This window comes from Notolepis coatsorum (genome assembly GCF_963971535.1).
Source record: "Notolepis coatsorum genome assembly, chromosome: 12".
Lineage (NCBI taxonomy): Eukaryota > Metazoa > Chordata > Actinopteri > Aulopiformes > Paralepididae > Notolepis > Notolepis coatsorum.
The window spans coordinates 126128198-126144475 of record NC_140176.1 but is presented as its reverse complement, the minus strand read 5'-3'; the positions used below and the strand labels follow the sequence as shown (position 1 = coordinate 126144475).

Genomic DNA, 16278 nt, shown 5'->3' with positions numbered 1-16278 from the left:
GAAGAAGATAACAGGACATGAAACATACATGATGGTAGGAGAAGGCAGCTGAGAAGATACAGAACATGAAACATCATGATGGTAGGAGAAGGTAGCTGAGAAGATAACAGAACATGAAACATACATGATGGTAGGAGAAGGTAGCTGAGAAGAAGAAACAGAACATGAAACATACATGATGGTAGGAGAAGGTAGCTGAGAAGAAGATAACAGACATGAAACATACATGATGGTAGGAGAAGTAGCTGAGAGAAGATAACAGAACATGAAACATACATGATGGTAGGAGAAGAGCAAGAAGATAACAGGACATGAAACTACATGATGGTAGGAGAAGGTAGCTGAGAAGAAGATAACAGGACATGAAACATACATGATGGTAGGAGAAGGTAGCTGAGAAGAGATAACAGAACATGAAACATACATGATGGTAGGAGAAGTAGCTGAGAAGATAACAGAACATGAAACATACATGATGGTAGGAGAAGGTAGCTGAGAAGAAGATAACAGAACATGAAACATACATGATGGTAGGAGAAGGTAGCTGAGAAGATAACAGACATGAAACATACATGATGGTAGGAGAAGGTAGCTGAGAAGAGATAACAGGACATGAAACATACATGATGGTAGGAGAAGGTAGCTGAGAAGAAGATAACAGAACATGAAACATACATGATGGTAGGAGAAGGTAGCTGAGAGAAGATAACAGAACATGAAACATACATGATGGTAGGAGAAGGTAGCTGAGAAGAAGATAACAGAACATGAAACATACATGATGGTAGGGAGAAGGTAGCTGAGAAGAAGATAACAGGACATGAAACATACATGATGGTAGGAGAAGGTAGCTGAGAAGATAACAGAACATGAAACATACATGATGGTAGGAGAAGGTAGCTGAGAAGAAGATAACAGAACATGAAACATACATGATGGTAGGAGAAGGTAGCTGAGAAGATAACAGAACATGAAACATACATGATGGTAGGAGAAGGTAGCTGAGAAGAAGATAACAGAACATGAAACATACATGATGGTAGGAGAAGGTAGCTGAGAAGAAGATAACAGAACATGAAACATACATGATGGTAGGAGAAGGTAGCTGAGAAGAAGATAACAGAACATGAAACATACATGATGGTAGGAGAAGGTAGCTGAGAGAAGATAACAGGACATGAAACATACATGATGGTAGGAGAAGGTAGCTGAGAAGATAACAGACATGAAACATACATGATGGTAGGAGAAGGTAGCTGAGAAGAAGATAACAGAACATGAAACATACATGATGGTAGGAGAAGGTAGCTGAGAAGAAGATAACAGAACATGAAACATACATGATGGTAGGAGAAGGTAGCTGAGAAAGAAGATAACAGAACATGAAACATACATGATGGTAGGAGAAGGTAGCTGAGAAGAAGATAACAGAACATGAAACATACATGATGGTAGGAGAAGGTAGCTGAGAAGAAGATAACAGAACATGAAACATACATGATGGTAGGAGAAGGTAGCTGAGAAGAAGATAACAGGAAATGAAACATACATGATGGTAGGAGAAGGTAGCTGAGAAGATAACAGAACATGAAACATACATGATGGTAGGAGAAGGTAGCTGAGAAGAAGATAACAGAACATGAAACATACATGATGGTAGGAGAAGGTAGCTGAGAAGAAGATAACAGAACATGAAACATACATGATGGTAGGAGAAGCGTAGCTGAGAAGAAGATAACAGAACATGAAACATACATGATGGTAGGAGAAGGCAGCTGAGAAGATAACAGAACATGAAACATACATGATGGTAGGAGAAGGTAGCTGAGAAGATAACAGAACATGAAACATACATGATGGTAGGAGAAGGTAGCTGAGAAGAAGATAACAGAACATGAAACATACATGATGGTAGGAGAAGGTAGCTGAGAAGAAGATACAGAACATGAAACATACATGATGGTAGGAGAAGGTAGCTGAGAAGAAATGAACAGAACATGAAACATACATGATGGTAGGAGAAGGTAGCTGAGAAGAAGATAACAGAACATGAAACATACATGATGGTAGGAGAAGGTAGCTGAGAAGAAGATAACAGAACATGAAACATACATGATGGTAGGAGAAGGTAGCTGAGAAGAAGATAACAGAACATGAAACATACATGATGGTAGGAGAAGGTAGCTGAGAAGAAGATAACAGAACATGAAACATACATGATGGTAGGAGAAGGTAGCTGAGAAGAAGATAACAGAACATGAAACATACATGATGGTAGGAGAAGGTAGCTGAGAGAAGATAACAGAACATGAAACATACATGATGGTAGGAGAAGGTAGCTGAGAAGAAGATAACAGACATGAAACATACATGATGGTAGGAGAAGGTAGCTGAGAAGAAGATAACAGAACATGAAACATACATGATGGTAGGAGAAGGTAGCTGAGAAGATAACAGAACATGAAACATACATGATGGTAGGAGAAGGTAGCTGAGAAGAAGATAACAGAACATGAAACATACATGATGGTAGGAGAAGGTAGCTGAGAAGATAACAGAACATGAAACATACATGATGGTAGGAGAAGGTAGCTGAGAAGAAGATAACAGAACATGAAACATACATGATGGTAGGAGAAGGTAGCTGAGAAGATAACAGAACATGAAACATACATGATGGTAGGAGAAGGTAGCTGAGAAGAAGATAACAGAACATGAAACATACATGATGGTAGGAGAAGGTAGCTGAGAAGATAACAGAACATGAAACATACATGATGGTAGGAGAAGGTAGCTGAGAAGAAGATAACAGAACATGAAACATACATGATGGTAGGAGAAGGTAGCTGAGAAGAAGATAACAGAACATGAAACATACATGATGGTAGGAGAAGGTCAGCTGAGAAGAAGATAACAGAACATGAAACATACATGATGGTAGGAGAAGGTAGCTGAGAAGAAGATAACAGAACATGAAACATACATGATGGTAGGAGAAGGTAGCTGAGAAGATAACAGAACATGAAACATACATGATGGTAGGAGAAGGCAGCTGAGAAGAAGATAACAGAACATGAAACATACATGATGGTAGGAGAAGGTAGCTGAGAAGAAGATAACAGAACATGAAACATACATGATGGTAGGAGAAGGTAGCTGAGAAGAAGATAACAGAACATGAAACATACATGATGGTAGGAGAAGGTAGCTGAGAAGAAGATAACAGAACATGAAACATACATGATGGTAGGAGAAGGTAGCTGAGAAGATAACAGAACATGAAACATACATGATGGTAGGAGAAGGTAGCTGAGAAGAAGATAACAGACATGAAACATACATGATGGTAGGAGAAGGTAGCTGAGAAGAAGATAACAGAACATGAAACATACATGATGGTAGGAGAAGGTAGCTGAGAAGATAACAGGACATGAAACATACATGATGGTAGGAGAAGGTAGCTGAGAAGAAGATAACAGAACATGAAACATACATGATGGTAGGAGAAGGTAGCTGAGAAGAAGATAACAGAACATGAAACATACATGATGGTAGGAGAAGGTAGCTGAGAAGAAGATAACAGACATGAAACATACATGATGGTAGAGAAGGTAGCTGAGAAGATAACAGAACATGAAACATACATGATGGTAGGAGAAGGTAGCTGAGAAGAAGATAACAGAACATGAAACATACATGATGGTAGGAGAAGGTAGCTGAGAAGATAACAGAACATGAAACATACATGATGGTAGGAGAAGGTAGCTGAGAAGAAGATAACAGAACATGAAACATACATGATGGTAGGAGAAGGTAGCTGAGAAGAAGATAACAGAACATGAAACATACATGATGGTAGGAGAAGGTAGCTGAGAAGATAACAGAACATGAAACATACATGATGGTAGGAGAAGGTAGCTGAGAAGAAGATAACAGAACATGAAACATACATGATGGTAGGAGAAGGTAGCTGAGAAGAAGATAACAGAACATGAAACATACATGATGGTAGGAGAAGGTAGCTGAGAAGAAGATAACAGGACATGAAACATACATGATGGTAGGAGAAGGTAGCTGAGAAGATAACAGAACATGAAACATACATGATGGTAGGAGAAGGTAGCTGAGAAGAAGATAACAGAACATGAAACATACATGATGGTAGGAGAAGGTAGCTGAGAAGAAGATAACAGAACATGAAACATACATGATGGTAGGAGAAGGTAGCTGAGAAGAAGATAACAGGACATGAAACATACATGATGGTAGGAGAAGGTAGCTGAGAAGATAACAGAACATGAAACATACATGATGGTAGGAGAAGGTAGCTGAGAAGATAACAGAACATGAAACATACATGATGGTAGGAGAAGGTAGCTGAGAAGAAGATAACAGAACATGAAACATACATGATGGTAGGAGAAGGTAGCTGAGAAGAAGATAACAGAACATGAAACATACATGATGGTAGGAGAAGGTAGCTGAGAAGATAACAGGACATGAAACATACATGATGGTAGGAGAAGGTAGCTGAGAAGATAACAGAACATGAAACATACATGATGGTAGGAGAAGGTAGCTGAGAAGAAGATAACAGAACATGAAACATACATGATGGTAGGAGAAGGTAGCTGAGAAGAAGATAACAGGACATGAAACATACATGATGGTAGGAGAAGGTAGCTGAGAAGAAGATAACAGAACATGAAACATACATGATGGTAGGAGAAGGTAGCTGAGAAGAAGATAACAGAACATGAAACATACATGATGGTAGGAGAAGGCAGCTGAGAAGAAGATAACAGAACATGAAACATACATGATGGTAGGAGAAGGTAGCTGAGAAGATAACAGACATGAAACATACATGATGGTAGGAGAAGGTAGCTGAGAAGAAGATAACAGGACATGAAACATACATGATGGTAGGAGAAGGTAGCTGAGAAGATAACAGAACATGAAACATACATGATGGTAGGAGAAGGTAGCTGAGAAGAAGATAACAGAACATGAAACATACATGATGGTAGGAGAAGGTAGCTGAGAAGAAGATAACAGAACATGAAACATACATGATGGTAGGAGAAGGTAGCTGAGAAGAAGATAACAGAACATGAAACATACATGATGGTAGGAGAAGGCAGCTGAGAAGAAGATAACAGAACATGAAACATACATGATGGTAGGAGAAGGTAGCTGAGAAGAAGATAACAGAACATGAAACATACATGATGGTAGGAGAAGGTAGCTGAGAAGATAACAGAACATGAAACATACATGATGGTAGGAGAAGGTAGCTGAGAAGAAGATAACAGAACATGAAACATACATGATGGTAGGAGAAGGTAGCTGAGAAGAAGATAACAGGACATGAAACATACATGATGGTAGGAGAAGGTAGCTGAGAAGAAGATAACAGAACATGAAACATACATGATGGTAGGAGAAGGTAGCTGAGAAGAAGATAACAGAACATGAAACATACATGATGGTAGGAGAAGGTAGCTGAGAAGATAACAGAACATGAAACATACATGATGGTAGGAGAAGGCAGCTGAGAAGAAGATAACAGAACATGAAACATACATGATGGTAGGAGAAGGTAGCTGAGAAGAAGATAACAGAACATGAAACATACATGATGGTAGGAGAAGGTAGCTGAGAAGAAGATAACAGAACATGAAACATACATGATGGTAGGAGAAGGTAGCTGAGAAGAAGATAACAGAACATGAAACATACATGATGGTAGGAGAAGGTAGCTGAGAAGATAACAGAACATGAAACATACATGATGGTAGGAGAAGGTAGCTGAGAGAAGATAACAGGACATGAAACATACATGATGGTAGGAGAAGGTAGCTGAGAAGAAGATAACAGAACATGAAACATACATGATGGTAGGAGAAGGTAGCTGAGAAGATAACAGGACATGAAACATACATGATGGTAGGAGAAGGTAGCTGAGAAGATAACAGAACATGAAACATACATGATGGTAGGAGAAGGCAGCTGAGAAGAAGATAACAGAACATGAAACATACATGATGGTAGGAGAAGGTAGCTGAGAAGATAACAGGACATGAAACATACATGATGGTAGGAGAAGGTAGCTGAGAAGATAACAGAACATGAAACATACATGATGGTAGGAGAAGGTAGCTGAGAAGAAGATAACAGAACATGAAACATACATGATGGTAGGAGAAGGTAGCTGAGAAGAAGATAACAGGACATGAAACATACATGATGGTAGGAGAAGGTAGCTGAGAAGATAACAGAACATGAAACATACATGATGGTAGGAGAAGGTAGCTGAGAAGAAGATAACAGAACATGAAACATACATGATGGTAGGAGAAGGTAGCTGAGAAGATAACAGAACATGAAACATACATGATGGTAGGAGAAGGTAGCTGAGAAGATAACAGGACATGAAACATACATGATGGTAGGAGAAGGTAGCTGAGAAGAAGATAACAGAACATGAAACATACATGATGGTAGGAGAAGGTAGCTGAGAAGAAGATAACAGAACATGAAACATACATGATGGTAGGAGAAGGTAGCTGAGAAGAAGATAACAGGACATGAAACATACATGATGGTAGGAGAAGGTAGCTGAGAAGAAGATAACAGAACATGAAACATACATGATGGTAGGAGAAGGCAGCTGAGAAGAAGATAACAGAACATGAAACATACATGATGGTAGGAGAAGGTAGCTGAGAAGATAACAGGACATGAAACATACATGATGGTAGGAGAAGGTAGCTGAGAAGAAGATAACAGAACATGAAACATACATGATGGTAGGAGAAGGTAGCTGAGAAGAAGATAACAGAACATGAAACATACATGATGGTAGGAGAAGTAGCTGAGAAGAAGATAACAGAACATGAAACATACATGATGGTAGGAGAAGGCAGCTGAGAAGAAGATAACAGGACATGAAACATACATGATGGTAGGAGAAGGTAGCTGAGAAGATAACAGGACATGAAACATACATGATGGTAGGAGAAGGTAGCTGAAAGAAGATAACAGAACATGAAACATACATGATGGTAGGAGAAGGTAGCTGAGAAGATAACAGGACATGAAACATACATGATGGTAGGAGAAGGTAGCTGAGAAGAAGATAACAGAACATGAAACATACATGATGGTAGGAGAAGGTAGCTGAGAAGAAGATAACAGAACATGAAACATACATGATGGTAGGAGAAAGTAGCTGAGAAGAAGATAACAGAACATGAAACATACATGATGGTAGGAGAAGGCAGCTGAGAAGAAGATAACAGGACATGAAACATACATGATGGTAGGAGAAGGTAGCTGAGAAGATAACAGGACATGAAACATACATGATGGTAGGAGAAGGTAGCTGAGAAGAAGATAACAGGACATGAAACATACATGATGGTAGGAGAAGGTAGCTGAGAAGAAGATAACAGAACATGAAACATACATGATGGTAGGAGAAGGTAGCTGAGAAGATAACAGAACATGAAACATACATGATGGTAGGAGAAGGCAGCTGAGAAGAAGATAACAGAACATGAAACATACATGATGGTAGGAGAAGGTAGCTGAGAAGAAGATAACAGAACATGAAACATACATGATGGTAGGAGAAGGTAGCTGAGAAGAAGATAACAGAACATGAAACATACATGATGGTAGGAGAAGGTAGCTGAGAAGAAGATAACAGGACATGAAACATACATGATGGTAGGAGAAGGTAGCTGAGAAGAAGATAACAGAACATGAAACATACATGATGGTAGGAGAAGGTAGCTGAGAAGAAGATAACAGAACATGAAACATACATGATGGTAGGAGAAGGTAGCTGAGAAGATAACAGAACATGAAACATACATGATGGTAGGAGAAGGTAGCTGAGAAGAAGATAACAGAACATGAAACATACATGATGGTAGGAGAAGGTAGCTGAGAAGAAGATAACAGAACATGAAACATACATGATGGTAGGAGAAGGCAGCTGAGAAGAAGATAACAGAACATGAAACATACATGATGGTAGGAGAAGGTAGCTGAGAAGATAACAGGACATGAAACATACATGATGGTAGGAGAAGGTAGCTGAGAAGAAGATAACAGGACATGAAACATACATGATGGTAGGAGAAGGTAGCTGAGAAGAAGATAACAGAACATGAAACATACATGATGGTAGGAGAAGGCAGCTGAGAAGAAGATAACAGAACATGAAACATACATGATGGTAGGAGAAGGCAGCTGAGAAGATAACAGAACATGAAACATACATGATGGTAGAAGAAGGTAGCTGAGAAGGAGATAACAGAACATGAAACATACATGATGGTAGGAGAAGGTAGCTGAGAAGAAGATAACAGAACATGAAACATACATGATGGTAGGAGAAGGTAGCTGAGAAGAAGATAACAGAACATGAAACATACATGATGGTAGGAGAAGGTAGCTGAGAAGAAGATAACAGGACATGAAACATACATGATGGTAGGAGAAGGTAGCTGAGAAGAAGATAACAGAACATGAAACATACATGATGGTAGGAGAGGTAGCTGAGAAGATAACAGAACATGAAACATACATGATGGTAGGAGAAGGTAGCTGAGAAGATAACAGAACATGAAACATACATGATGGTAGGAGAAGGTAGCTGAGAAGAAGATAACAGAACATGAAACATACATGATGGTAGGAGAAGGTAGATGAGAAGATAACAGAACATGAAACATACATGATGGTAGGAGAAGGTAGCTGAGAAGATAACAGAACATGAAACATACATGATGGTAGGAGAAGGTAGCTGAGAAGATAACAGAACATGAAACATACATGATGGTAGGAGAAGGTAGCTGAGAAGATAACAGAACATGAAACATATATGATGGTAGGAGAAGGTAGCTGAGAAGAAGATAACAGAACATGAAACATACATGATGGTAGCAGAAGGCAGCTGAGAAGAAGATAACAGAACATGAAACATACATGATGGTAGGAGAAGGTAGCTGAGAAGATAACAGAACATGAAACATATATGATGGTAGGAGAAGGTAGCTGAGAAGAAGATAACAGAACATGAAACATACATGATGGTAGCAGAAGGCAGCTGAGAAGAAGATAACAGGACATGAAACATACATGATGGTAGGAGAAGGTAGCTGAGAAGAAGATAACAGAACATGAAACATACATGATGGTAGGAGAAGGTAGCTGAGAAGAAGATAACAGGACATGAAACATACATGATGGTAGGAGAAGGTAGCTGAGAAGATAACAGGACATGAAACATACATGATGGTAGGAGAAGGCAGCTGAGAAGAAGATAACAGAACATGAAACATACATGATGGTAGGAGAAGGTAGCTGAGAAGAAGATAACAGGACATGAAACATACATGATGGTAGGAGAAGGTAGCTGAGAAGAAGATAACAGGACATGAAACATACATGATGGTAGGAGAAGGTAGCTGAGAAGAAGATAACAGAACATGAAACATACATGATGGTAGGAGAAGGTAGCTGAGAAGAAGATAACAGAACATGAGGATATACATGAAACAGTGACAATAGTTTACTGTGTTGAAATATATGAAACATAGTGAAAATAGTGCAAAATCTGTGTGTGCATGCATGTATGTGTGTATGTGTGTATGTGTTTATGTGTGTGTGTGTGTGGTTACTATCTACTATGTCTATACTACTATCTCAAGTTTCAAGTTTCTTTATTAGTTGTCATACAGAAGTACAGCATACTTTTATATAAATGGTTCTTTCTGTTTTGCTCCAGAGATTGTGCTAGATAAAATAGATAAGTATAAAAAGTATAGTAAGTATAAAATAGAAGTCAAGTACGTAGACAAAAAGTGTTCAATATATACATATATACAATGTACAATGCAGAGTAGAAAAGTAACTGAGTTACAATACAATATACTATATACTATACAGTACAATGCAGAAATGGGATGAGGTACAATTTAGGTACAATTTACAGTAAGGTGTAATGAGGTATGGGTTGTAGTGCAAATTCTTTGCCAATAAATATAAAGTGTGTTTAGGTGTTCTAAAGTGGGTAAAGTGGGTGCAGCAGTGAGTTGTTTGTTTAAAGTGAGTGTGTGCGTGTGGATGTGTGTGCTGTGAGTGCATTTGATGGTTGTTACGATTGTTCATTGTTCAAGCCTTGTTCATGAGCATTCATTGTTCATTGAGCATCCTGATGGCCTGGGGATAGAAGCTCCTTCTGAGTCTCTCTGTGCTTGCCATGAGACTCCGGTATCACTTGCCTGACCGCAGCAGTTCAAAGAGGCAGTTGTTTGGGTGGCTCGAGTCTTTGATTATTCTCTTCGCTTTGCCCATGCACCGCTTGTTGTAAATGCCATGGAGAGTGGGAAGCCCCCCTCCAATTGTGCGTTCGGCTAAACGGGCCACTCTCTGTAGTCTGCTACGGTCTTGTGCGGTGCTATTCCCAAACCAGGAGGTGATATTGCCAGTCAGGATGCTCTCTATTGTGCATGAGTAGAAGTTCTTGATGATCTTCTGACTCACGTTGAACTTCCTTAAGCGCCTAAGGAAGTAGAGGCGTTGTCGTGCCTTCTTGATAACACTGTCAATGTGTGTGGTCCATGTCAAGTCCTCGGATATGTGGACTCCGAGGTACTTAAAACTGTTCACTCTCTCAACCGGTGCCCCATCGATGCTGAGGGGGCTGTAGTCCCTGACCCCCGACCTCCTAAAGTCCACAATCATCTCCTTTGTTTTGCTGACGTTCAGGGAGAGGCAGTTCTCTTGACACCATCACGCTAGAACCTTAACCTCCTCCAGGTAGGCCCTCTCATCGTTTGCAGAGATCAGGCCCACCACTACTGTGTCGTCAGCAAATTTGATGATTGTGTTGTTGTTCCGCTGTGCCACGCAGTCATGTGTGTACAGGGAGTAGAGGAGGGGACTCAGGACACAGCCCTGGAGGGCCCCTATGTTGAGAGTGATGGATGAGGAGGTGCAGTTGCCTGCTCTCACCACCTGGGGTCTGCCCATCAGGAAGTCCAAGACCCACTGGCAGAGGTCATAGTTCAAGCCCAGGTCCCTGAGATTGGCTATGAGTTTGGAGGGGACTATGGTATTGAATGCTGAGCTGTAGTCGATGAATAGCATTCTCACATAGTTCCCCTGCCTCTTGTCCAGGTGTGATGCTGCTGTGTGCAGCACATGGGCTATGGCGTCCTCCGTGGACCTGTAGGGGCGGAATGCAAATTGCAGGGGGTCCAGGTTGATGGGGAGGGAGGAGCAGATGTAGCCCTTCACTAGCTTCTCAAAGCACTTCATGGCTATGGAGGTGAGAGCTACAGGGCGGTAGTCATTGAGGCAAGCAGGCTTGGATTTTTTGTGTACAGGGATAATAGTGGACTTCTTCAGACAGGTGGGGATGACAGCCTGTTCTAAGGCCAGGTTAAATATGTCAGTGAATACCGGGGCCAGTTGGTCGGCACAGACTTTTAGGACGCGGCCGGGGATGCCGTCTGGTCCTGCTGCCTTCCTGATATTCACTTTCGTAAAGGTCCTCCTCACCTGTGGATCAGTTCTTTGATTTCTCCAGCGCCTTCAACACCATCCAGCCGTCACTGCTAGCGGAGAAGCTCTCTGCGATGCAGCTGGAGCACGGCTTGGTGGCCTGGATCAAGGACTACCTCACTGAGAGACCGCAGTACGTCAGACTAAAGGACAGTCAGTCTGACGTACTGGTGAGCAACACCGGCGCCCCCCAAGGAACTGTGCTGTCACCCTTCCTCTTCACCCTCTATACTTCAGACTTCAGCCGCAACTCAAGCGGGTGCCACCTGCAGATGTTCTCAGACGACTCCTCCATCGTAAGCTACATCACCGACGATGATGAGGAGGAGTACAGAGCCCTGGTGGAGAGCTTTGTGGGGTGGAGCGACAGCAACCACCTCCAACTCAACACCAGTAAGACCAAGGAGCTGGTGGTGGACTTCCGGAGGGGCAAGAAGAGGCCCCCCCCCGATTCCCATCACCATCCGAGGGGTGGAGGTGGAGATGGTGGACTCATATAAGTTGCTTGGGGTACACCTGAACAATAAACTGGACTGGTCGGATAACACAGAGGCCCTCTACAGGAAGGGACAGAGCAGGCTGTTCTTCTTGAGGAGACTCAGGTCCTTCAACGTGTGTCATTTTACCAGTCTTTAGTGGCCAGCGTCCTCTTCTATGCTGTGGCATGCTGGGGAGGCTACATCAACTCAAGGGACACCAGCAAGCTCAACAAGCTGGTGAGGAAGGCTAGCTCCGTGGTGGGAGTCGAGCTACCTAGACTAGAGGTGATGGCAGAGAGGGTGATGAGAAGGAAGCTGGCTGCCATCATGGAGAACCCCTACCACCCCCTCTACGACGAGCTAGTCAAGATGAGAAGCTCGTTCAGCCACAGACTCATACCCCCCCGACACTCAACTAACCGCCTCGGACAGTCCTTCATACCAGCGGCCATCAGGCTCCACAACAGTGGGCAGCGCCTAGCAGCCTCCAGGCTCCACAACAGGGGGCAGCGACTAGCGGCCTCCAGGCTCCACAACAGGGGGCAGCGACTGCTGCCAGACATTGACCTGGGACTAATAGGAACCCAAGGAGGACAATAACACTATCTTAGGCATACTGCACCTTATGTGGATACTGTGAAAAATGTATATTTCAGTAGATAGTAAATTATAACATTACCTTATGCATACTGCACCTTATGTGACACTGTGAATACTGTGAATAGTTAGATAGTAAATTATATTGACCTATTTGTTTACACTGCTTGTGTTGTTTTTACTACCTGTACCCCCCCCCCCCATTCCCCCATGCTGCTATGATGCCTGAATTTCCCAGAGGGGATCAATAAAGGAATATCTTATCTTATCTTTAGTTTTAGTTTAGTTTCTTTAGTTTCTTTAATATTTGTCATACAGAAGTACAGAATACTTTTATACAAAATGCTTCTTACTGTTACGCTCCAGAGACTGTGCAAGACAAGATAAGTATGAAATAAAATAACATAGTAAAATTAGAAGTAAAAAAATGAGGTCACAGTGTTCAGTTTAGACATATGTACAATGTTCGATGCAGAATAGACGTAGTTACCATACAATATACAATACTGTGCAGTGTACTAATATACAATACTATATAGTGCAAGGCAGAAATGGGACGAGGTGCAATTTAGGTACAATTCACAGTAGGTGTACGAGTTGTAGTGCAAATCCTTTATCAATAAATATAAAGTGTAAAGTGTGTTTGTGTGATCTAAAGTGTGGAGAGTGGGTGCTGCAGTGTGTTGTTTGTTTGAGTGAGTGTGTGCGTGTGGGTGTGTGTGCTGTGTGCATTTGATGGTTGTTGCATAGTGTTTATTGTTCGTTTAGCAGCCTGATGGCCTGGGGATAGAAGCTTCTTCTGAGTCTTTCTGTGCTCGCCTTAAGACTCCGGTATCGCTTGCCTGACCGCAGCAGTTCAAAGAGGCAGTTGTTCGGGTGGCTCGAGTCCTTAATAATTCTCTTAGCCTTCCCCTTGCACCGCTTGTTGTAAATGTTCTGGAGGGTGGGAAGCCCCCCTCCAATTGTGCGTTCGGCTGAACGTGTCACTCTTTGTAGTCTGCTACGGTCTTGTGCAGTGCTATTCCCAAACCAGGAGGTGATGTTGGGTGATGTTGCCAGTCAGGATGCTCTCTATTGTACATGAGTAGAAGTTCCTAAGGATCTTCTGACTGACTTGGAACTTCCTTAGGCGCCTGAGGAAGTAGAGGCGTTGTCGTGCCTTCTTCACAACACTGTCAATGTGTGTGGTCCATGTCAAGTCCTCGGATATGTGGGCTCCGAGGTACTTGAAACTGTTCACTCTCTCAACCGGTGCCCCGTCGATGCTGAAGGGGCTGTAGTCCTTGACCCCCGACCTCCTGAAGTCCACAATCATCTCTTTTGTTTTGCTGACGTTCAGGGAGAGGCAGTTCTCCTGACACCACTGTGACAGGTTCTCTACCTCTTCCAGGTAGGCCCTTTCGTCGTTGGCAGAGATCAGGCCCACCACTACTGTGTCATCAGCAAATTTGATGATGGTGTTGTTGTTCCGCTGTGCTACGCAGTCATGTGTGTACAGGGAGTAGAGGAGGGGGCTCAGAACACAGCCCTGGGGGGCCCCTATGTTGAGCGTGATGGATGAGGAGGTGCAGTTGCCGGCTCTTACCACCTGGGGTCTGCCCGTCAGGAAGTCCAAGACCCACTGGCAGAGGTCATAGTTCAAGCCCAGGTCCCTGAGCTTGGCTATGAGTTTGGAGGGGACTATGGTATTGAATGCTGAGCTGTAGTCGATGAACAGCATTCTCACATAGTTCCCCTGCCTCTTGTCCAGGTGTGATGCTGCTGTGTGCAGCACATGGGCTATGGCGTCCTCCGTGGACCTGTTGGGGCGATATGCAAATTGCAGAGGGTCCAGGTTGATGGGGAGGGAGGAACAGATGTAGCCCTTCACTAGCTTCTCAAAGCACTTCATGGCTATGGAGGTGAGGGCTACAGGGCGGTAGTCGTTGAGGCAAGCGGGCGTAGATCTTATCTTACCTCATGTTCTGTTATCATGAACACTGAATCTCCATCAGCAGTGCCCCCCTCTATTGCAGTGGTTTGTAGGCTGGTGCTGTTATTCCCAGCCTCAAACCTCGCATAGAAGGTATTGAGGTAATTTGCTAAGGAGATGTCACTGTTCAGTTTGAGGGAGGTGCCTTTGTAATCTGTCATTGTTCTGAGGCCCTGCCACATAGCTCTAGAGTCAGCCTGTTCATATTGAAGTTAAATTGTATCCCTGTAGCGCCTTTTTGCTTCTATTACTGCCCTCCTAACGTTGTATCTCGCCACCTTGTGGTCATTCATGTTGCCTGCCACAAGCCCGGCATTGTAGGCTGAGGTGCGCGCCTTCAGAGCCTCACGGACGGATTTGTCTACCCAGGGCTTTTGGTTTGGGTAAACTCTAATTGTGGTAGTGGGGATTGTTTCTTACAAACAAAGTCCAGCACTGTCGTCATTGATGTTATCTGTGTTATCGCGGAACACCCCCCAGTCTGTACATTCAAGTGCAGCCTGGAGAGTCTCTTCTGATTCCACAGACCATCGCTGCACATCTCGCGATTCTACCGGGGTGCGCTTGAGAGTTTGTTTATATTTTGGTAAAAGAAAGATCGCCGCATGATCAGATTTGCCGAAGCCACTAGCAGGTTGAGACTTGTATCCACACTTAAATTGCGAGTAACAATGGTCTAAAATATTCCCGCCTCTGGTAGTACAAGTCACATGCTGGTAGAAGTCTGGCAATACTTTTCTCAGATTGGCGCTATTGAAATCACCCACAACCACAATAGCAGCATCAACGTTAGCTGCTTGAAGTTTATTTACCTCGTCGTGTAGCCTGGAGAGCGCGTCGCCTGTGTTTGCTCGTGGTGGAATATACACTCCGATCCAGATGACCGACGTTAACTCTATTATCTACTATGTCTATACTACTATCTATGCTACTATAGTGTGTGTGTGTGTGTGTGTGTGTGTGTGTGTGTGTGTGTGTGTGTGTGTGTGTGTGTGTGTATATCTCTCCGCCTCGACTACTGCAACGCACTGCTCGCTGGCCTCCCTGCCACCAAGCCTCTTCAACTCATTCAGAATGCAGCGGCCCGCCTGATCTCAAACCTACCGAAGTCAGCCCATGTCACCCCACTTCTTAGGGACCTGCACTAGCTCCCCATTGCTGCACGAATCCGCTTCAAGGCCCTCGACCTGGCATACCGTGCGGCAAAGGGAACCGCTCCCGCCTACCTCCGGTTAATGGTCTCTAACTACACACCCTCAAGACCCCTACGCTCTGCATCTTCTGGCCGCCTCAGACCTACTCCTATCCGAGCTCCGGGAGGGTCATCAAAGAGAAGTCGCCTATTCTCAGTCCTTGCCCCACAATGGTGGAATGAACTACCCATCCCAGTTAGGACAGCCGAAACACGTCCAATCTTTCGCCGTCGACTAAAGACTCACTTCTTCAACCATTATCTGAAATGATAAAAAAAAAAAAAAAAAAAAAAATCTAACCGTGACTAACCTTACTGTCATGCACTTGTCCTAATAAACTAACCTACACTGTAACACGCAACACTTTGATAAACATTGTTACTCAGCTGATAGAGTTGTACCCTTCTTGCTGTCTTGTCGTACAGAACTTGTAAGTCGCTTTGGATAAAAGTGT

The 16278-nt window shown here is 42.9% G+C and overlaps 2 protein-coding genes across 2 annotated transcripts in view; both read right to left on the bottom strand.

Annotated features, from left to right (window-relative positions):
- The window catches only part of nfatc2ip (nuclear factor of activated T cells 2 interacting protein), a gene marked incomplete at its 5' end in the record, with an annotated part of 50619 nt that extends 35447 nt beyond the window's left edge, over positions 1-15172 (bottom strand). The window contains one exon of the mRNA XM_084326008.1: positions 15119-15172. Within this exon, the coding sequence (XP_084182134.1) occupies positions 15119-15172 (54 nt within the window). The remainder of the gene's footprint in view (positions 1-15118) is intronic.
- A 784-nt stretch (positions 15173-15956) lies between these two features.
- LOC311238043 (double C2-like domain-containing protein beta) overlaps positions 15957-16278 on the bottom strand; it is a gene marked incomplete at both ends in the record, with an annotated part of 231909 nt that continues 231587 nt past the window's right edge. The window contains one exon of the mRNA XM_084326007.1: positions 15957-15971. Within this exon, the coding sequence (XP_084182133.1) occupies positions 15957-15971 (15 nt within the window). The remainder of the gene's footprint in view (positions 15972-16278) is intronic.